This window comes from Achroia grisella, unplaced genomic scaffold (genome assembly GCF_030625045.1).
Source record: "Achroia grisella isolate CSIRO2021 unplaced genomic scaffold, CSIRO_AGI_Agris_v1 utg402, whole genome shotgun sequence".
Lineage (NCBI taxonomy): Eukaryota > Metazoa > Arthropoda > Insecta > Lepidoptera > Pyralidae > Achroia > Achroia grisella.
In genome coordinates, this window is record NW_026712841.1 from 2,770,904 (window position 1) to 2,795,134 (window position 24,231).

General features: G+C 33.8%; 1 protein-coding gene across 2 annotated transcripts; it reads right to left on the minus strand.

The window, feature by feature from the left end:
* Positions 1-730: 730 nt before the first annotated feature.
* LOC131844309 (putative ATP-dependent RNA helicase Pl10) lies at positions 731-18,249 on the minus strand. 2 transcript variants are annotated; one of them, XM_059193161.1, is made up of 14 exons: positions 18,025-18,249; positions 16,100-16,196; positions 13,913-14,092; positions 11,645-11,674; positions 7,919-8,157; positions 6,902-7,045; positions 6,215-6,426; positions 5,508-5,633; positions 4,818-5,172; positions 4,479-4,605; positions 4,072-4,224; positions 3,444-3,639; positions 2,311-2,483; positions 731-1,375 (listed from the first exon to the last, which is right to left on the minus strand). In XM_059193161.1, the coding sequence occupies exons 1-14, from the start codon at positions 18,067-18,069 to the stop codon at positions 1,266-1,268; spliced, it is 2,187 nt and encodes a 728-aa protein (XP_059049144.1). In that variant the 5' UTR covers positions 18,070-18,249; the 3' UTR covers positions 731-1,265. The 2 variants fall into 2 exon arrangements, with proteins under 2 accessions (XP_059049144.1, XP_059049145.1); XM_059193162.1 differs by lacking the exon at positions 11,645-11,674.
* Positions 18,250-24,231: the final 5,982 nt, after the last annotated feature.

The window sequence follows — 24,231 nt, forward strand, 5'->3', positions numbered from 1 at the left end:
TATATTGAAAGTGATCAACACTATTGAATTCCTGTATTAATAATGTGCAGCAAATATTAATATTATAAACTGCAGGCTGTTTGAAGACACTGGTTCAGCACACACATACCACTCACGGAGAGTATCGCCTCTTCAATATGTTTCGACGGCGTAGTATCCGTGCCGACAATCCGTTCATGGCTTTAACTAGTAACGGACGGTAACTATTCCCTCTATTTCTACGATGATAGATTACATGGAGAGGCATTCCTTTTATATCTCCCTACAAATTCACATGGCTATATATATATATAGTTAATATATATTAACTAAAAAAATATATTCACGAACTTAACACTTAGTTAACTGATACAGAAATTTTATGCATGTAATATGATAGATAGGTTGTAGTGAGCTAAGTCTTTTAAATTAGAACCGAGAAAATAATATGTTGTGATAAAATCGTAGAATTGACAATTTCATAGAGTAGTCAAGCATTTTGTGAAATGGGTGTATTTACCCATATAGTAGATCATTACTGATCTTTTATTTTATGTTCAATGTTTAGTAATTTCTTTATATAATAGAAATTACTGACTATGTCATAAGTCTATATAAATGTTTATAAATAATAAGATACGTGTAGATAATAAAAATACAATATCCTAGTTGTTAGGAAAGTAATATTCATTTATTGCAAAATTCCTGCATTTTCTTTCTCAATAATTGCATTATTCACTAACAAATAAAAAGGCATTTAGTTAGGGACAGTGAAAGTGTTTGACTTTATTATTAAAAAGTTATACTTTTTAGTTGTTTCATTGATTTGGCCAAGCCATATAAGATATTGTTGTTGATAAAAATTTAAAACATATTAGCATGTAACCATGTACTGTATGCTCCGGAGACAAAAAAAAAATAATTCCGATAGTTAAACTATAATAGATACTTCGAAATATTAATTGAAATTGTACGTTTTTATGAGACAAGATATTGCTAAAATGTCAATACAGTGTAGTTAATATTTCATGGAAAATAAATCGACCATTTCACGAAACGACAGACTACTTCATGACAATCACCTCTAAGGTTTGATCTCGACATATATGGTAAGTATTGGTAGAGAACTAAATAACTCAAATATTGTAATTTTGAGACGTTGCGAAAACTTGTTTTCCGCTTGTATTTCTAGATATATAGTCGTCAGCTGCGTCGACACTACATCGGGGTGTGGGTAGTTAGTGCGGGATGGGAGCGGTCGGGCGGTGGCGGTGCGATGTGGGCGCTTACGAGTCCCACCAGTCGGGGCCGCCGCCGCCGCCGCTGGAGCCGCCGCCGCCGTACGAGCCGCCATAGTTGCCGCCATATGAACCGCCGCCGCCGCTATATCCAAATCCTATAACAAGTATTCACTTATAAATGAAGAATCTGTGTAAACTTTCAATTTATTACTTTCATATTTACAAGAAACTAGTGATTTAAGGACAATTTGGACGTATAATGCATGTTAGATTACAGTCCCGAATAACACTGAATACTGTGAAAATCTATGTGCATATTTGTGATACGATTATATCTAGTCTAATGTCATTCTAGGGCGCAATTTGAAATAATAGGTAATCTATTCCTACCTCATTCATATCAGTACCTATACAAATAATTAAATTAAAGTTGACTTAATCAGATAAAAGTATATTTTAAAACATAGACTATGTTATATCTTTGTCTACGTACTGCACATATATGTTAATCCGGCCAGACATGGTCTCGCAGTGGAATCGTATATATAAATGAGTATAAAATAAAAACAATCTAGTTATCTGTGCCTGAGCCTGAGTTCACAACGATTTGCAGATTTTGCCAAATAGAAGAGGAAACATACACATCCTATGTGGTTGTAACCTACTCATGCATAAACTAAATATCTCCTTTAGAAACACTGTATCCTAAAGCGATAACAACCATCACTCTAAGAATATAATTCAATTTATGCAGTACAACCTGCATAAATTTATTGTGCTACTAGTCTTAGCATCTGACAATAATTTAAAACTCTCAAAAAAATAAAATAAACCACTCATGCATGAAATGAAATTTAGAATTTACCTCCTACTTACCATTACTGGTTTTTATCTTTATCAGAATAGAGTTATTCTGAGGAGAAACCATAAAAACCATCGCTCCTAAGACGATCCTTCAATTCTTGTACCTGACCTAGGCAGCGAACTCAAACAAAAAATGAGCACAATATATCTACGCAGGACACAGTGCTACATGTTCTCTTTAGCACTGAGGAATAGTTCCCAAATCGTTTTAACAAAAAATACATACCGGATCCCATAGATGAGGGTCCGGCGGAGCGCGGCGGCTGTCTGGGCTGTGTGCGGAAGTCTCGTGCTCCGAAGCCGCTGCCGCCGCCTCCGAAGCGTCCGCCGCCCGAGCGACTTCCGGCTCGCCGTCCTCCGCCACCCAGTCGCCCATCTGCCGCTGTGCTCGTCAGCCAGCTGTCAAAGTACAACGATATCTTAAAATTTTATTACAAAATCTAATAGTTTCATTCTCAAAAAAGATGGGAACGGGGATTGATAGTAATATGAAATAATAATCACATTGCTAGCAATGTACTGTCAAATATCAGGTTTACCTCCACATGGAAACCATCGTGATATATATAATTTCACGATGAATTTATAACGAAGAACTAATTGAGCTGAGCTCTTCTTGCTCATCTTATCATCCTTCAGTGGTGCCCCGATAGCGTAAACCGTTCGCGAAGGCGAGTGCACCATCCATTATCATACATAAGAAAAAAAATACTCAATAAATGTTTATACGCTTCATATAAGCATATTTTATAAGGGCAATGTCTTCATTAACATCTCGTACTTAATTATTATTATTACAGCCGTAGGGTGACGATCGATCACGATTAAATTTTTTTATGATAAAAAAATGATTAATTGATTAATGTTGGTATGTAATATATGAATATCGAAACATCGGTCTTGATTGTATCAATTACATTAATGCTTTTACGTATTAATTTTGTCATTACAAAGTCTACAGAGCAGGTCAGAAGTACGATGAAAACAAATGAATGAATATTATTTTCTTTTGGAATCCTACACATTTACCCATAATAGTTAATATTTTATTAGTAAGATAAGGCAAAATCATTTATTCATATAGGACGAAAAATAATTATGTGCAAAACATATTTTTTTTTATCACTATTGACTAGCTACTTTAGTTGAAAAGAAATGACAAGAAACTAAAGTGGTAGATTTTTTCAATTAGTCTTTTAATATAGAGTTCAGTTGCTATATAAGTTTAACATAATGTAACACATTGAAAATGAAATGACTGGACAACTGATGCTAATAATATACAGTAACAATATATAACTAAATGGATTCATTTAATTATATATTATTATTTATTTGTATATTTCATAAAGTACTTACTTAGGAACATCCTGTTTAGCTTCCACTAATAGCTCGACCAGATCCCGAGCGAGGCCGCGATTGGTGTCATTGAAGAATGAAGTAGCCACCCCGAGGTTGCCCATACGGCCGGTACGTCCGATACGGTGCACGTACTCCTCCACGTCGGAGGGCAAGTCGAAGTTGATTACATGACGCACATGAGGAATATCCAGTCCTGTATTATAAATATATATAAATACACATAAATAATAATAAAGACATGCTATGATTGAGTTCCAGATATAGTCTTCTTTGTGGCCATTCATAAATTACGTCATTTGACAAATGACTTGGTCAAAATTTGCGATGATTATCTCTTACCATCAGCAGGCTGTCAGCTTGGATGAATAAATGAAACTATTGTTCCTCTTACATGAATTACAGTTACATACACAAGTATGTATATAAAAAGATAAAACACAAAGTGGTTTATACAAAACAAAAAATAAAATAAAGGACAGTTTTATTGCTAAAAAGCGATCTCTTCCAGGCAACCTTAGGATGGAAGGTATAACAATGATAATTATATAGGAAAAAATGTTATTAATTTATTACAGAGACAAAAAGATGCTAGTGTAAAGTTAATGTAGATAGGAAAGATGATTACCTCTAGCGGCGACAGCGGTGGCGACCAGTATGGGCGTCTGTCCGGTACGGAATCGTCTCAGCGCCTCCTCGCGCTCGCGCTGCGTGCGGTCGCCGTGGATGGATGTGACCGGATAGCCTTGCATGTCCAGGTACTCCTCCAACTGATCCGCGCCTACAAATTATACTCAAATCAATCAAAATATCTTTATTCATGAAGGTCTATTACAGACTCTTATGATATCTCAAATCTGCCGTCAGTTAGAAGAACTTTCAGCAAAGAACTACTGACAAGACAGCTCTAATTAATTTCAAATAAGATTGTTACATGTTTACAAAACATTTTACTACATTTTACGCCCACAGTCCAAACACCCAGACACATGTTGATTTTTAACAATTACTTATTTGTTACATAAATTAACCCACCTTTTTTAGTTTCTACGAAAACAAGGATCAACTGATCCTCTTCAGGACGAGCAGTCTGTAGCAGGTTAGAGGCATTCAGCAAATCCAATAGGAATGAGCGCTTATCAGATTCCTCAACCCATACCACCTATATAAATAAAAAATAAATGTAAATTATTATTATCTTTTACAATAGGATAAATATTTAACAATACACTCTAAAACATATTTATCTACTGTTGCTATTCTTCCACAATATTTTGTACATATATTAATCCAAATAAAGGCCAAGAAAAAAATATTAATATAAATGACTTCTATTATATTTTTAATAAAAGCTGACAGTATAACTTAGATTACCTTCTGCGTAATATTCTCTGAAGTGGAGCCAACACGACCAACGGCAAGAAACACGTAGTTAAACAAGAAATCTTGGGCCAGCACTTGGATCTGCTTGGGGAAGGTAGCAGAGAACATGAGTGTCTGGCGTTCGCCCGTCTTGGGCATGGTGTGGCACTCGACGATCTTCCGAATCTGGGGCTCGAAGCCCATGTCGAGCATGCGGTCGGCCTCGTCGAGCACGAGGTGGCGGCAGTGGTCGAGCCCGACGCGGCCGCGCGCCAGCATGTCCACTAGGCGGCCCGGGGTCGCCACCAGCAGGTGGCAGCCGCGCTCCAGCTCGCGGAACTGCTCGTGGATCGGGGATCCACCGTATCTGTGACACACACAGACCGACTCAATTTTATATTCCCTTATTTTTGACGTTCTCGGTGGTGCAGTAATCCGTTGCACCACTATACAATATATAAGAGTACATACCTAGTATTTACACCTTGACGAATTTAAATTTGACCCTATCTATATATACTAAAGTAGGTAAACCTCACTCAACAACAAAATCGTTTGCGACCCATTAATTATTGAATTATAAAATATAAGAATTTAAATAGTCATTAAAATACAACCAACAGCTACAGAGTACTCTCCTAGAAATTAAAAATTGTGAGCTAAAAACTGATAAAAAAAACATTATGATATACAGATACTTACACAACACATGGACGTACACGGGAGCGGTAGGCGAATTTTCTAGCTTCATCATAAATCTGAGTGGCGAGCTCGCGCGTCGGAGCTAGCACCAAACCCAGGGGGTATTGTTTAGGTCTGTGGTAGGGCCTGTCAATTACATCAAAGGATATAAATATATGTACATATATTTTCACAATACTTCACATGTTAACAGACAGGTTTTATATTTGTAGCAAATTAATCTTCACCATACTGTATAATAACTAAGATTTTTTTCATAATTATAAAAATCTATAAATGTAATATTAAATCAAAATATAAAATATTAGTACAAATGTTGCTGACGATACTGGATGAAAATAGTGCTTTATGTATGGTGAGGTCCTTATCTTACGAATGTGATGAGGCTTGAGTACCCAGAACATACACTACTTGCTGTTCTAACAACTGTAAAATGTTGGGTTGCAGAATTCAAAAAAGAAATAAATGTTCCAATTCATAAATAATTATCAGGGTACTAATTAGTTATAAACATATAAAAATTTTATGTTCAAATTAGATACAGTTATAGTTATTGAAATTAATACAAATGTATAAAATATGGATATCTAGGTATTTAACGTTACGACATATGTTTAGAATATTATATGACAAAACCTAAGAGATAGACATTCCATCAGTTTATGCTTAACTTATGTTATAATCATGTAATACAAAGAATTATTCACCTAGTTTGCTTCACGGGCCCTGCCTCATACATCTGATTGAGTATGGGCACTAGGAAAGCAGCCGTCTTGCCGGAGCCAGTCTGCGCGCAGGCCATCACGTCACGCCTGCCCAGCACTATCGGGATCGCATACTTCTGCACCGGCGTCGGCTTGTCATAACGTGCGAGGGCTATGTTCGAACGCATTATTTCCGTCAGGTTAACATCCTCAAACTGAAACATTACATATAATCAAAATAAAGAATAAATTATTTATGTAAGACTTTTTATACTTATGAAAATTAAGTTTTAAGTTTTGTATTCATATATATTTAAATATTTTAAAGGTTACTTTAGGTGGTTAGGTTTTTATGTTACAATTTTTAGATATATTTTATACAATAAATATGGCAACTTTTTTGTATAATGGCAACACCACGGTTTCCGCTATAGTTATTACCACAATTACATAAATAATATATTATTCAACCACAACTGCCTTTCACTTCAACACTAACATATATATTTACATGAACTACATCAGTTATGTTAATCATGGTCATGAAGTCAATTTATGGGTTTAAATATATTTCTTAGCTTTTTTTTACAATAACTGGTGACAGCACCTAGTTTTCTGTTTAATTATACATAGCAATATGTCATTTAATTAATATGTTATATAAATAAATAGTAAATAAAATAAACATACGCTTGTAATGTAGTCCGGTACTCGGTCGCCGCTGGCCTCAACCGGTATATCCTCGTATTTGGAGAAATTAATGCCTGTGTTGCCAGTGCCAAACAACTCCAACTCCTGCCGCTCGTCGCGAGGTAGCGGGACCGTCCAGTCGTTCTAAGAAACATATTACAATTACATTGCCAATTCTGTATGTATCTATATTTCTATTAATTTATGTACATATCCGTCATACCCGTTCACAGGTATGGCGGATATGGTGCTGCTTGTGGAGACTGGTCTGTTCTTGTTACGAACACTGATTAGACTTTTTGCTTTTGCAATAGCATATGCTGGTAGTCACTCTATTCTCCCAAATTTGAATTGAAATGAATCTGTATTATTGGAAACATGTATAACATTTATTTGAAAAAAAAAATACGAGCTGAGTTTCTTCTAAGTTCTTCTCATCTCGTAATCATTCCGAACTGACGATAGATTTCACATATCATAAGAGTCTGTAATAGACACACTACATGAATAAAGATATTTTGAATTTTATGCAACTTAAACATGTGAGGCTTTTTATTTTTATTTATTCTATTAGGTACCAGTAGTTTATCGACAACCACAGATGGCTTAAAAAATTAAGACTACAATATGCCGTCGTTCTGACATCCTCTTCCACCACAGACGTCAAATTATGACATGATGTGATGCCGTAAGCATCGTCTACGCGAACAGCTCATGTATGTATGGCTACCACTTTTCATCAGGTCGGGCTTCAGCATGACTACATAAAAAAGATATGGGGTACAACCCCATACATAAGAGCATCGTGACGATATGGCTGACACAAACTTAAAACAAAAGAAGAACTTTAACAATCTAAATTTATAACCACCGGCGTAAGTAAACTGATATCTAACCAAAAAATAATTTGATATACCCAGCGAAATGTGTACTTGTCAAATGTTGCGTTCACCATAACGTTAATAATTGACTATCCATCTGATATAACAGTAACGGTATCTTTGTTTGGCATCTGACCTCGTCCCTGCGGGAGCTTGTGCGGCGAACATCATCGGAAGCCCAACGCGAGTTGCGCTCTTCTGTGCGCGGCTCGAGCTCCTTCCACCGGTCGTTGCGCGGCTGTGGCGGCTCCGCTTCCTCATCGCGGCGAACGTCGCGCGACTCCCGCTCGCGGCCGCCCGATCCTTTAGAGCGGTCTGTCCAGCCGGGCTCGGCCCAGCGTTCCGAGTCTCCATTTTGGTACGACGAATCACGACCTGAGATGACATTTCAGAATAGCAAATTTTTTATGCTACTTGACAATTTCCTGAAATTTATTTTATAATTTTTGTAGACTTATTTAAAACCCCCTACAAATATCTAATTAAAAAAAAACTTTATTTGATAGAGAAAACATGAATTTTATTTATCTTGGTTTGAAATTCGCCCTAAAACACGTGATGTCACGTGACATTTCCGAGCTATGACGTCATATTTCAATAAACGAAACAAGGCTAATACGGCGCTCTGTTTTGAATGATAAGTATACAGATTTTTAGATCGGTACAAGAATAGTGATTAAAATACTAAAACATATATTTTTTTGTAAATACCTCTAAATAAATAATATTGAAGTGTCTGTTAGTAATTTTAAATTAACAGTGTTTCACTAAATACATATGAAAGTATATATTGTACAGTACTTACATTAAATATAATTTTATCAATTTTGTCTGTCTGTGTGTTTGTAGGTTCTCGCTAATCTTCGAAACGGGTGGAACGATTTTGATGGGTCTTTTAGTCGCAGATAGCTAAAATAAATTTATTTTAGCTATCTGCGAATATCTGATAAATTTTTTAAATAGATGTATGTAGATTGCCGTGCCACAGGTCTAAAATATCTGACAATAGCTCAAACTCCTCAATAAAAATGTTCTAAGGAATAAGTTATATATTAGAAAAATTATGTATTTTAAAAAATAGTTTAATTCCATGCAGACCTAGACGCGGGTAACAGCTAGTACAACATACATACATATATAGAGAGAGTAATTCTCAGTAATATGGACTAATGACCTCATTGCTAGCAATGAGTCAACGCAGGCGGGTGCACACATACTGATGCCGCATCATCACTTAAAAATCATACATAGAATCATAATCATGAATCGAATAGAATCGAACAAGCGACAATCGAGTGTGCTACACCACCAAATTGGTGTGCCAAACTAAAAGGTCATGTGTGTTAATTTTCTGTTCAATAAACATAAAAATAAGGCAATATCGTTTCTTATTTTGTCTAACAGTTCAATAAAAATTATAATATTTATTTATAGGATACCTCTGCTACTTTTTGAACAGATATTAAATTTGTTCAATGACAGAATTTCAGTTCATATAATTTATTTATATCATTTCAAGCCATGTAACTCTAGGAAAAAGTAAAATTAGATTTAGTATGGCTTCGCAGGGGCAAAATGAATATGACTGAGCTCAGAAAGATAATTATAAGAATAATATAGTATAACTGGACAATTCACAGCGGCATCTAGTACCAAGCAAAGCAGAGTCTGTTATTGGTACTAGATAATCGATAGAACTTCTTAGTTACATTTTTATGTAAATACATACATAGTATATATATATATATCTAGAACACCCAGACCAATACAAACAATTATACTCAAAAGTACATATGTCTGTAACGTGCATGGAATCGAACTCTTGATCATCGGAGTAAAGCGGAATGCTATACCGCTTTAACTTGGTGGTCTAACCAAGGCCGACATTTAAATATTATACATATGAATCTTTCGTAACAAATTTCGGAATTATAGTATAAACCGTCTCAAAATCTATTCCGTGGTTGAGAAGTAGACGGTAAATCAAACACGAAAACACCTACTTTGCTTTACATTATCTATTGGTTATCATCATATTCTACTTCATTTCAATAACTTAGTCATACAACAGGTGATACAATTGTACTCATGACACATAAAAATTCTGAATCAGTTTGTAGATCCAATTAATCAATGTAATTTTACAATGACGTTATTTGCATTGCACAATATTAATTAAAATATGACCAATAATTAGAATATGTACTAATAAGTTCATGTAGTTTGTATTATACCATAAATTGTGTTCAGGTTCAAGTGTTAGAAGGTATGGCACATAGTATTTCGAAATGGTTACTCAAGTGGCAAATATTCGTGTGACGTCTGTAATACCCCTCGTATTACAGACGTTACACGGATATTTGCCACTTACCATGAAAATGGTGTCAGATTCATCAGAGATTTACAATTCCAGTAACATAAAATAACGTAGCCGTGGAAAAGAAAGAGAGCGCTAGTAATAGCGTGCGCTTATCGCCTTTTGCATATACAAACTCCTTCACTAAGTTTTTGTTTAAGACCTTTGTGATGCCGCAAAACAGTGCACAATGCGCATAAAATTAGGAATGTACGCGCAATAAAATGACCATGTAGATATTCTTCAGAATTCGTTATATCTTTATTCAGAGACTATGCGTCTCCCGTTATCCAAGCGCGATAGCAATATTTTCAACGTAAATATTTACGTTATATTCGGTTTACTCTACTGTTACAGTAAATATAAAATTTCACTTTTTCGTTATTCTGAAAATTCATTATAATTCCCATGTCTTGCACAGGAACATGTTTTGTATCGAGAGGAGTCTGATACAACCTTAAGGAGCTATTATAAATAAGGACGCATGCGTCCTTTTTTGCCGCGAACTACTGTTAAGTCGGCAGATTGGGATGAGATGCGAAGTTTTTTTTTGCATCTTACCCATGGGAGCGAGTTTGCTTCGCACTGAACGATCCTGATGTAATAGCTGAATCTGTCACCGATGTAGTACTTCAGGGAATGGAGATGTTTATTCCGAATTCCCAGGTACCTATCGGTGGTAATCTCAGTCCCGGTACGGCGGATCCTCTAGATCGGCATCTCGCCGTAAGCAGGAATGCTTCCGTGCCTGGATTGCAGCTGTGAAGTTGAGTGATCCAGAAACCGGTGCCCTTCAAAGGAAGTATAACCCCGCTTCCAGGTCCTTCAAATGAGTTATAGTCACAACAAAGTCGGAATACATCAGCAAATTTGGTAAGACTGAACAGTCTTTCATCTGGATCCCGGATTTTTGGTGTCTTGCCAAAGCTGCTCAGGGAAATTACTGTCAGCCATCTTTTCCACCACTGCGCAGAAAGGTTAACATAACTCATTGACCCAACATGCTAAAGATTCTCCTTAACATGTTGGGCCAACGAGTTCAAGACCGATCTCCTTGGTTGTTTTTGCATCCAACTCGACACTTGACGATAGGAAGCAATCACCGCCGGTCATCTCGCGGTATGAGACTGTTATGCCTGAGGTAAAATTTACCCAAAAGCTGGTACGTAATTCTCTTTTCTCTAGACATCCATAAGTAGTATTCTGAGGAATTGTTCGGATTAATACTAGCTGCTCAGTTTCACCACCGTACCACCCGCCAGAAACTAAAACACCATCCTGATCATCTGGATGAATGACGGTCCTCCACAGTGCGGTTTTCTAGAAACTTTTTGCTATACACAACCACATTGTGTAATCACCTTCCAGGAATGGTATTTCCGAACCGATACGATATTGAAACCTTCAAGAAAAGAGCTTATTCCTTTTTAAAAGGCCGACAACGTACTTGCAATACCCCTGGTGTTGCGGGTACTCACTTACCAAAGGGCGGCGGAAATCACTTACCATCAGGTGAGCCGCATGCTCGTTTGTCACCTGTGTTATAAAAAGAAATATATATACAGTGGTTGTCATATAATTAGAAACACTTCTTATGAATAAAGACAGTATAACTTACACGTACAAATTATCATAATAAAATATACATATTCAATAATTAATAATATAGCCACTCAAATTAAAAACTCATTAAATGGATAAAATATAAAACATATTTTACTTTCAATTATAAAATGAGTCTTAAACATGTAGGAGTTTATTTACTGTTACTTGCCACTTGGACGCCTAATTAGAAACATTTTAAAAAAGCATCCATAACTCGTTCTTTTTTTTAAATTGAAGAATAATATTTCTTTCTTGCCTTTTTCTATTATTTTGGCGGTAATTCAAAATTTAATCTGAATTCTATTTTGTTCAAAATGGACACAAATAAAAATTGTGACACGTCAACTAGGCAAATAATTGTAATAGAGAATAGATGAGCATTTACATTGTTCTATTAAGAAAGTTTTTAATGCAATTGATCATTAGAAAACACATGGAAATGATGAAACAGTTGAAAATGGTCTTAGAAAGGCTCGGCCAAGAAGATTCTCTCCGAGAGAGGATAAGTTAATTGTTCGTGTTGCTAAAAAAGACTCATTTAAAGGCTCCAACCAGATTAAAAATGAAGTTTTTTTTGTCTGATGACCCGAGAAACATCTCATCAAGACTGATACGCCAAAGATTAGTGGAAGCTAAATTGTTTGGATGAACCTCTCGAAAGGTACCGCTTCTTACTAAGCAACACCGAGAGAAGCAATTATTATTTGCTAAAGAATATAGTAACTAGGAATGAAAAAAAGTGTTATTTTTAAATAAAACGAAAATAAATATGGTAAATTCCGATGAAAGCGCTATGTTAGACGTTCTTTAAAGAATACTTTTAATTATAAATACACAAGGAGTATAGTCAAGCACGGCGGCGCTAACATTATAGTTTGGGTATGTTTTACTGGATGTGGAGTTGATCCCATTTGGAAGATTGAAGGTACAATGAATAAATGTCAGTACAAAAATATGTTAGAGCACACAATGATTCTCTACTCGGACGATCATTTGCCTGTAAACTAGATCTTTCAGCATGACAATGACCCTAAAACACGGTCAATAGCGCCAAATATTTTCTTACCGAACCGCGTACATCCGTTTTAGACTGGCCAGAAAATAGTCAGAATTTAAACGCTTAGAAAATCTCTGGTATATTGTTAAAAATACAGTCTTAAACAAACATCAGTAACAAACAACATCAGTCAAAACGAACTATATGAATCATTTGTTGAAGCATGGAATTCCATTCCCCTAGAAAAATGTATGAAATACATTGAATCTATGCCATGTCCTTGCAGTGCTGTTATTAAAAATAAGGGATATACCACTAAATATTAATTATAACTATTGGTAGGCTGTAGGTAGTAGCTATTTCGTAAATAACAATACAAATTACTAATACTTAAAAAAATATAGATTTTTATACTTTTTTGTTGTTGTTTCTAATTAGTTGACCATTATTGCTCATACCTTAGAACTGATTTAAATCGTTGCCGGTAATGTAATATTGAAACTACACTTATGTAATGGAATTTTTATAGTTTTTATAATAAATTATAAATTCTTGAACATATTGTTGTCCTATTTATTAATAATAATTTAATTTAATAAATTAATTTAATAATTTCAAAATAAAAATGATTGCGGTGAAGTATCTTATATAATGTCAGGTACCGTTGGTATTGTTTCTAATTATGCGTCCACCACTGTATATTTAAAAAAAAATTGGTAGCATAACTATTGAATGTACCATGTCGGTTGACTTCCATGTGGTTCCTCCTGGAAACCATCGTCATAAATTCATGGTGAATTTACCACGATAGGCTAACCGACCTGACCTCATGCTCATATCATCATGCCCCAATGGTGCCCCGCCAGCGTAAACCGTTCGCGCAGGCACACCATTGAGTGGACCATTCCATTATCATTGACGGTGGTCTAATGGTTTAGCACACCACTTGAATCCGATGGTCGCGGGTTCGTTACCTCGCACGGTACAAACATTTGTATTCATGAATATAATTTGTTTGTATCGGTCTAGGTGTTTTCTATGTACATCATGTATATATATCAGATGTCTAGTACTCATATCACAAGCTCTGCTTAACTTGGGACTAGATTACGCTGTGTGAATAGTCAAAAAGTGATTCTTTAAAAACAAACAAGGATGGTAGTGTTACATACCGCGGTCCCTGCGCGGATATCGCGAGTCGTAGCCGCGATCGTAGTCACGCTCGCGGTCACGGTCGCGGTCGTCGCGCCGACCACCACGGTCGTATCCTCTAGAGTTGTTTCCCAATGATGAACGGTTGTCCCGTGTATCGTTAGGACGAGCGTCTAAGCTTGGACGCTTAGACTCCTCTCCTGGAAATCACATTAAAAAATAATGTTTATAAACTGTTATTACATTTATTAGATACACTCGGTAATCTAGCTGTTTTGCTCATCGCTTTTTTACCTAAGCTCGCCGGTTTGATTCCTCATACAGTGTAAAAAATTGTATTCATAAGTATAATTGCTCATATTAGCCTGGATGTTTTCTATGTAGATAAAGTATGTACTTATATCAGTAATCTAGTACCCATGACACAAGCTCTGCTTAGCTTGAGACTAAATAGTATGTGTGAATTGTATTGGGTTAAATAAAAAAAAGTATTACATTGTAATAATTCAGAGAGAAGATATGTGCTTACATAATATAAGTTATGATATTGGACAACAAGGTGTCTAAGAATCAAGGATATATCAAATATAAAATTCACATTTTAAGCAAAAACAAATAAGTTATTATGCATAAAAAATACATAAAAATAAAAAGGTAATATTGATAAACAGTAGGTAATTGTAACATTTCTATAATCATTCTAACCTACTTTAGAACAAAGGATTTTTTGTGATAAAATAACAATGGGTAACATTACACAATCTAAATATTTTTTTGTAATCTATGTACAATAGGTACAAGTGAATGAATAAAAGTTATATAGATACATAATGGATGAGCATATAAAAAATAATTAAAGTATAATAAGTGCAGTAAATAACAGTATTAAATAAATTAAATAGTTTAATTTTTAGATTTAATAAATTATATTGAATCATATTTTTGACCATTAATTTCAATCTTACATAATTCTTCGAGAACTAGGTGTATAAATTGGCAAAATGAATTATGTGAATTGTATAATAATAATAATAATAATAATAATAAACTTTATTCATAAATGCATGGTACAATTAAATATAGTTAGCCCTGGCTTTCGATTTAGGTGAACCTGTGCCACGAAAGCCAGTTCCCTCCAACATTCTGTAAACATTTTTGGTACATCTGCAGTTGTATACATAAAGAAATGAGAAAAAAAAACTTTAATACTTTTGAATACAAAAAATATGTATAAAAGGGACGCTATTCTTTTTGACATACTAGAATGTACTTAATTTAACATAGTGTAGAGAGAAAAAAAAATCAAAGTAATAAGTATACAAGAAAAATGAGGAAAAGAAAAAAATAAAAATTAAATTATAGTGTCCATGTGTTTGATTAGGAGTATGGGCATGTGGGTAAGTGTGTGTGTGTGTGTGTGTGTGTGTGTGTATGTATGTGTGTATATGTATGTGTGTGTGTGTGTGTTATTTATATAGTTTATATAGTCATTCTTTAACTATATATGTATGTAATTACCTGAGTTAAATTTTTAATACATTTTCTGTTTGGTCATAGTCAAAACTTTCTAACCAGGTTTTTAGTATGTTTTTAGCGCAGTTTTTTTCATCTTTTTTATGCTGTATAATTTGTTTACTTTATTATATAAGTAAGGTGCATGGAAGTTATAGTGTCTCTGGGCAAAGCTTGTTTTGGTAAATGGTACTGGGCAACAATCAATTCGTTTGTTTTCTACTATAGTTAAGTTTGGTATAGTTTCTCTGTGATACTTCATTATACAATTAACGATATACAACTTTCTAACGCTTAGAACCTTGGCATCCTGATACAGTTTGTAGGTAGAAAATTGGAATGATTGACGCAGCATAACTTTCAATACTACTCGTGCACATTCTACTATAATGAGATAGGATTTACTTGCACCACCCCATGAACAAATACAGTAGTTAATTATAGACTCACAGAGTGCTTTATAAACCTGGATTATGAGAGTTTCATGTGCACCATCTCTAAGACTTTTAAATATGTATATTAGTTTTCTAATTCGTTTAGTAATTAACATTATATGTGCGTCCCATTTCAGTCGCTCATCTACCATGACATCAAGGTATTTTATATTGTCGACTCTTTGCATTTGAGTACAATTATATGTAGTACAAGTATATGAAGAATTAGTATTTGAGTACAAGTATATGAAGAATTTTTACCTTGAGAGTTGTTGGCCTGCAACTGCCTACGCAGATGCGGGGGGATGTAGCGGCCAGCACTCCTAGAAGCCTGAGGCTGCAAGTCCAGACCAGCAAGCTGCAACAATGGATGATTAAGATATTTCATAATAAGTTAGATGCGTCACACTTTTTTTTATTGCAGGTTTTGGGTTATTCTCAGATGTTCTATGTTGCTCACCGTTTTCCAAAGTCCACTACCTAGACCCATAAAGGACAAGAATGAAAGACATTTTTAGGAGTAATGGTTTTTATCTAGTCAGGATAGAGTGTATACTTTGCAAAGAAGATATTTGACTTAAGCATGAATGGGCTACAACCTCATAGGATGTGTAGTGGCAGTTTATCATTAGCTTGGCAAAATCTGCTGATTTTTGTTGAAATCAGGCCTAAGTTTGCCATGTTCAGTCACACCTTAGACTGGAGAAGATTGATAGCAATCACAATCTAGTGGCAACACAGATAATTTCTCCAAACTAAAGATATAGAGAATGGACCATAAAATTATTACATAACTGGAAATTCTATGGATTATAATGAAAGCTAGGTACTTTAATTATAAAATAATGTTTACTAAAGAAAGTATATTTGTATTCTTTATTGATTACTATTTCATGCTAAAATTATAAATGATAAATATTTTGGTATATGATTCATTACTCTATCATACAATTAGTCCTCATTTCAGAACTTTTACAATAAATAGAATTTAACAACAAAAACATTAGAACATAAAGAAAAAGCTTATTTTTCTATTATGTATGTGTTTACTTCAATAGTGGTCTTAAAAAAAACTTGTCTTATCATACTAAATACTTAGAAAATACTAAAACCTTTACTTCCATTAAAGTTCACATTTTATGTGATCATATTGAAATATAGGAAATTAGTTATTATATATTTATATTGTAGACATTGTTAGATTAGCATAATGAACACTCAACTGCTAAGATTAAATAAAATTTAGTAGACAGATAGAAATAATGTTACGCTGGAAGATATGTTAAATCCTATCACACCACAAAATTAAATGATAAAACTTTATAAATACTTAGATATATTATGACTGTAACTAAACAATTTTTTTTACATAGTAATAATTACACAAGCATACAATCAAATTGAACAACTAGGCAAATACTTAAACATTTTTGGGACAGGTGCAACAAGAAAACTTCTCACTAAAATTAGATATTTAGAGAATCAAACAATTCAACGAACCAGTAAAGGTTGTAATGTGATTAGAAATGTATCTGGTCAATCAGACATAAAAAATTATGATTATAAGTGTTAAAATTATTAAATACTTAGATTATTAAAATAAAATAATCATGTAAGTGTTTACATTGAAACAAAAACAAACTTCATTAAATGTACTAGTAGTGGTATACATAATGGCATGACCATGGAAGCATGACCAAATATGTCTATTAATAATTATACAGTCAGTGTGATTTAAATGGTATAATAGATTTAAATCAAGATGTTAGATAAGGTTAGTGTGTTTTATTTCAATAAAATTATTATTTGATTACCGAAACACATTTATTGCAATTTGTGAATTTCCTCCCGCCATGACACGCAATTATACGTGACAATGACCTAACCTTTATTAGGTTTCGGAAAACTACCGGGTTATTCCTATGCGAGACTCAGATGAGGACTTGGAATCTTCAACTCTAATCAGGTAACAAAAGATGGAGAATCCAGTCGCCATGTTGGCGAAATAAAGACACGTAAAGTATCAAGATTATCTACGATTCGTATACATTGCAATCTGATCTTTTCATGAATTAGAACAATTTTCACACAGCTATAAAATTAATAACCCAATACTTTTCCACATACATTTCCATTCAATGTGTTAAAAATCAATAAAAAGATTAGTAGATACATGAGGTACAGACCTGCTGCTCTAGACCTGTTCCATTTTGGTTGGTAACATTACTCATATTACTACCAAGCGGTACGTTTTTTTGGGAACTTTTCTCCAAAAATACTAAACAAACACAGTCTACAATGAATTTTGCACAAACACAAATTCACAAAAATCACATGAAAAGACTTTAATTTTTCTCACCGAAATCACTTTTCTTTCATTCGTAAGTAGTTTTGACTTTTTGCTCCTAGCTTCACTTCACTCATTCATTGATTTTTACCTTGTCTATGATTCATTCGGTCTCTGCCTATTCTGATATTCACTTTATCTGTCAAAGTAGGCAATGTTACAGATTAATACAAAGCCAGGGATCTAAGAACAAGAACTAGAACAGAACCCTAGTTAAATTGGCATTACATATTTGTCACATTTGTATATAAGAAGATAATATTAAGTTAGAAATAGATCACATATGTACATGACTTTCAATATTGTATTATTACATGTTTTTAGGGACTGTAAATTTTATTATGCAAGATAATTTTAAATTTTTGGTTTAATCACAATTTATTAACGGCAAACTATTGTCTTTAATTTAATTAATTAATGTTTTTAAAATATAGAAACATGAATATATGTTTGATATTTGTGTCATCATAGGTAGATTAGTATAAGTCGTCTGCGTGGGTACTTACTATACCACAACATACTATATTTTACTGTATTTACTATACTTACAAGCCACTTCTTTTATAAGCTGTGTGTCGGTTGCTTAAATACTGACAACCTGTTATATAAAATAAATGACCATCTTATATTTTATAAAACATACGCTAAATTAAAATATTTAGCAGAAAGAAAAAAAAGTTGTTTTGTAGTTTAAATTACAAATAAACTGTTATTTATCTTTTACACAGCTCAATATTTGAAATAAGCGTATGTTTTATAAGAGGCATTTAATATTTGTTTTAGTGCACTACATTAAGACAATTTAAAGAAATGTACTTTGATACTACAATCCTATATTTATCAATACATACACTTTATTAATACATACATTATTTCAGGGTAACCTATAAAAATCGATAATTATTTTTAATGTACTATAATGCACATCACTATTCCATAATCACAAGAAGGATGGCGACACAGATAATGAAAAATTTGCTTCAGAGGTAAAACACAGACTATAAATAAAAAAAAACTGGACAAAAAAATCATCAGATAAAACAATCAATTATGAAAGAATTGTTATATTACAGAATCATTTTGATCATTATTTTCTATAATATGTAGTTCATTTTTTCACATTCCTAGCTTTTCTATTGAATTATATTTATTTATAGAATATAGGACTTCTTGTATTGTATATACGAGCCCTGCTAATTCATTCATTAGTAATAATACCCTTAAGTTGAAAAGACATAAATATATAGGTTTAAGTCGCAATTTTAATCAGGTTTATACTAATTACTATTAATATATAAATTAATTCAACTTTATTCTATTTGTTTATAGGTACTAGTATTTACGTCATGACATCTTTTAAGAAACATAAAGTATAAACATTTTTTTTAATTCAGTAAATTTTGATAAAGATAAACAGACACATAACCTTCTCCACGAAAGAGTAGTAAAATAAGTAATATAAAACTGTCTTTTTTCATTGACAAAATTATTTGTGACAATGGTTATTGTACTTACTGTTTCGTATTTACAGTTATTAGCTTTATTAATCTTATAAGTTTTGTAATACCAAAATCAACAGGTATGTTATATTTATACCTACATTAAGATAGATCAAGGATTGTCTATGTATAAGTGTTGTTCAACTATTTCAAATAATCTTTACATTCGTGCATGAATAGCATTTTTTTTTAACAAACGTTTCACAATTTATTTACGTATTTACTCTGTATAACCAATTTATGACATGAATCAGTAATTTATCATCTTAGTAATACTGTGTATTCGGTTTGTGCGCCCTATCAGTCGCAAGTATAGTATAGATAGATATTATCGTCATATTCGTCATAGGATTCATAGGGTTACGTAAAACCATCTACGGTTAATATAATGTATATGAAATAGTTCACACAATGGTGCACCATTAAGGTGACTTTCTTACTGTCATCCATTTTATTTTGACTAAGTTCTATTATTTTCCGTCTTAATCCATTACAAGGCAAAATGTTTAATAAATCGGTCTTTGTTCAGTTGCCGTATTCGAGCTTAGTAAGGTTGACTTAACAGTAAAATTCGCGTGAGGGGTTGGTTCAGGCGATTGCATGAGACAGCGTGATGTAGGTACATATGCTGTTCACGCATGTAGGCGACAGTTACGAATACCAAATATGTACTGTTAAGGTTAAATATTAGGTGAGCCGTCAGTGTGTTTGCCATTTCTATTACCTGTATGGGTCAATATTAATTAAAAGCGTATTTACTTTTTTGTGTCCCACAAGAAAAGCATATCATTTTTATATCTCTTATGATAGGTATGAACCAGATTTTTTTTTTGCTTTTTGTACGCCCCAGGGGAAATATGTTATCAGGGGAGTGACAGACCGTTGATTATTATTAGTTAAGAACTGTGAAGTAATACCTAATGTATAAATGTTGAAACTGTTAACGGCAAACGATGGCTTTGTTATCTAGCGGTTTAGTACACCGCCTAACCCACGATGGTCGTGGGTTCGATTCCTCGCATGAGTGTGATCCTTAGTATTTTTTTTTGTAAAGGATGATAAGTTGAATATGAGATCAGGCCAGTTAACCCATCGTGACAAATTCACTAGGAATTTATTACGATAATTTCCATGAGGAACCACGTGGAGGTCGACGTAACCATACATTGCTAGCAATGAGGATTACTAATTCCCATTACTAACAATCCCCATGTCCCGATCGTTTGTATTCTATGTATATTTACAAAAAACATTTATATCAGTTGTCTAGTCTAACACAAACTGCTCAACTTAGGTCTAGATGGCGCTGTGTGTCAAGAGTTATTCTTATTATCCGAAGGTGGTTATTCTCAGTGACTGGCTAATAATGTATTAAGTATATAAATGTACCGCCTCCGATCGATTCCCCGTCCAATTCAAACGGGACGACGGCCTGAGTCGAGGTTCGAACTTTAAGCGGTGCCCTCAGACTAAAGTCGTATCCGCCAGGCAGGAGTTAACCTTCAGCCGCTCTATAAGTCCTTCCGCGAGGTTTGGAGTGCCATCTACAGTCGCCTCCTATCGTCCGGTGAAGCTGTAAAGGCCAGCCGCGATCAACAGCATTAGAGTAGTCTGAAAAAAAAAAAGTAGGTGTATACAAGGTAATGTCCCTACTCATTCTGTATATAAATGTCTCTGTAGGATCTATTTATTATTATACTCTAGTATATGTAGTTTGTGGTAAAATCTGCGCTTTTTCTCTATGGTCGGTGATTTCTTATAATGTCGTTTCCCAAGTAAATATAACGTGAATAACAAGTAGATAGGTATATAATAATTGTACGGATGGTAATCTGTGCAGTCTGTTTATAGTTCTTGTACAACTCTCGTACTTCTCAGTTTCTATCATTTGCCCTGGTCGTGATCGAAGAAATTTTGTTAATTAATATGAAGTAAGTTAAAATTATATTTTACTGGCTGAGCTTACAACTTCTTACTCGCCGCACAGTTAAGAATGGTACAACAATTGTTATTGATTTTGTTATTTGTAATTCAACTGAGATAAAACAAATAGAAAATATCGAGTGAAGCATATTACAATACGTTTTACAGCAGTTTGGCCCTATGTGACAACTAGCTGTTACCAATAATTTCTTGTGCTTTTATTAAGACAAAGATAGCGTGTAACTAGTCCAAATTTGACGATAATTAATTTAACATTAACTATATGACTCATGAACTAATAATATTAAAGACAAACCATATTAATTTGACCAAGAACTTTAGGAAGAATCAAAAGAGAGGTATTTTCGTGTTTGTGTCAAAATACGTGGTAATGTGTGTAATAGAAATAGAAATAGAAATAGAAAATCATTTATTCAAATAAACTTAATTTAAGCACTTTTGAATAGTCATAACAATTTGTTTTTTATCTACCACTCGTTCGGAAAGCTGTCTCATCACAAGAAGAACGAGCAAGAAACTTGTGTGTTGCTCTTTTAAATAATCCTTGTAAGTTTACATTTACAAGTCGAAACGTGTGAATCAAACTACCAACAAGCACTAATTTTTTGGGTCAAATATAAATATGCAATAAGATTAAATCAGTCGTAGTGATAAGAGCAGACCAGTCCCTACAAGCAGCACTCGCTCACGAGTATGACGGATGAGCACTGAGAGATGAGATCACTGCGCTCGACCATATTTTAGGGAGCCCAATGACCCGGCCCACCACGCCGCCACATGTCTGGACATTTTAGTGAGCATGACTACTCATTCCACACGACCACGTCACAGCTACAAAAATTACTATATGGTAGTTACAGTATTCGCACTTTACATAAGGATGCATGCGGCAATCAATACAAAAGCCGCTACGCTATCTATCATATATCAAGAAAGCAGTATGAAAATTAAAATTATAACGTTGTCCGCAAATAAACTTATTCTTGCTATATATTGCTATCATCTATAAATTCATCTATCTTATAATAGGCTTTTTTACATAACATTTGTTTAATATAAGATTTGAATTGCCTCTCTGTAAGATTTAGCGTAGACTCTGGCAGTTTATTATAGAATCTTACGCAATTACCATAAAATGAATTACTAACTTTGTGTAGACGGCATTTAGGTAAAATTAGCTTATTTTTATTGCGTAAGTTTCTACTTGTACAGTCTTTAAGTTTCTTGAAACTATCTAAGTTTTTCCTTGTATACATAATATTTTCATAAATGTACTGTGAGGCAACGGTGAGGATATTTGATTGTTTAAAGCATTGACGTAATGACTCTCTAGAACCCACACCATAAATAGAACGTATGGCTCTCTTTTGTAAAATAAATATAGTATTTACATCGGCAGCTTTACCCCACAGCAGTATGCCATATGACATAATGCTATGGAAATAACTAAAATATACAAGTTTTGCCGTCGCCACGTCTGTTAATTGCCTTATCCTTCTAATTGCATAAGCAGCAGAACTAAGTCTACTGGCTAATTTTGAAATATGGGGCCCCCATTGTAACTTCGAGTCCACTGTTATTCCTAAAAAAACTGTATCATTAACAAAATTTACTATTTCATCATTAAGCAATAGCTGCGTATTTACTTGTTTTACATTAGGAAGCATGAATTTAATGCACTTAGTTTTGTTGGAGTTCAATAATTGATTATTACATGTGATTCAATGTTGTAATGTTTTTTTTTATTGATTTAATAGTTTTTGTAATTATGTGCCTGATGTTAAAACACTCTTCTATATAAACTATAAATGCGCGTTTTATATTTCTCCGTCAGAGCAATTTTTGTAAAAAAAAGGGTACAAAGGTTTTGCTTTATGTATTTAATACAGTATCCCCCTATAACACGGCGTTATATAGGAAAACGCGTTGTAGGAGTATTCCTAGCCAGTTAGTCATAAAAGATAACAAACAGACAGACGAACTTTGTCATTTCTAATATTACTAGGTAGGTAGTAGGAGTAGTGACTTTATAGCAGCATTTTCAATTATTTTGGGTAAATACTTTCGTCTCTGCCTTCAACCCTTTTTTTGCTACAATTGGCGATCTAAACTAACAGTGGTTAACTGGTAGAGAATGCCATATGGCATTGTTCGAGAAAGTACGTATAAAATGAACGTATTTTTTGTTTCGATCATAGGAATGATTGTTTATCTTCAATATATATAATATATTTGTGTTCTAATAATTAAACAGAAATTTCAATAAAATATTAAAGATAGGTAAAAGCCTTAAAAAATAATTGGTTCTTTATAATTGGGGCACGGCAAAGCTGAAATCAAGACAAGTTTTTTTGGGAGAAAGGGCAGCTGCTTAAACAGACTCAATTTTTCAATTACAAGTTTTTTTAGTGGAACATAAATTTTATGCCTATTCATCAAGCCTTGAGACCAATATATTCAAAAAAATTGTTTGTAAGTGGAATTATTAAATAAAATTTTAAGTATCTTTTATTAACCAATAGCTGTGAACACAGTTTGACCCGCGTTAAATTTATAGCGTATGTTTCATTCAAATGTATAGCATTCAGTAGTTTTTGCGTGAA

What these genes read in the sequence shown, in the direction of transcription:
- LOC131844309 (XM_059193161.1), bottom strand. Translation starts at nt 18,069, where the DNA reads ATGAGTAATGTTACCAACCAAAATGGAACAGGTCTAGAGCAGCAG. An exon ending in GAACAGGTCTAGAGCAGCAG is followed by an intron (nt 16,197 to 18,024) that starts GTCTGTACCTCA and finishes CCATTGTTGCAG; the next exon opens with CTTGCTGGTCTGGACTTGCA. An exon ending in TTTCGTAGAAACTAAAAAAG is followed by an intron (nt 4,225 to 4,478) that starts GTGGGTTAATTT and finishes TATAATTTGTAG; the next exon opens with GCGCGGATCAGTTGGAGGAG.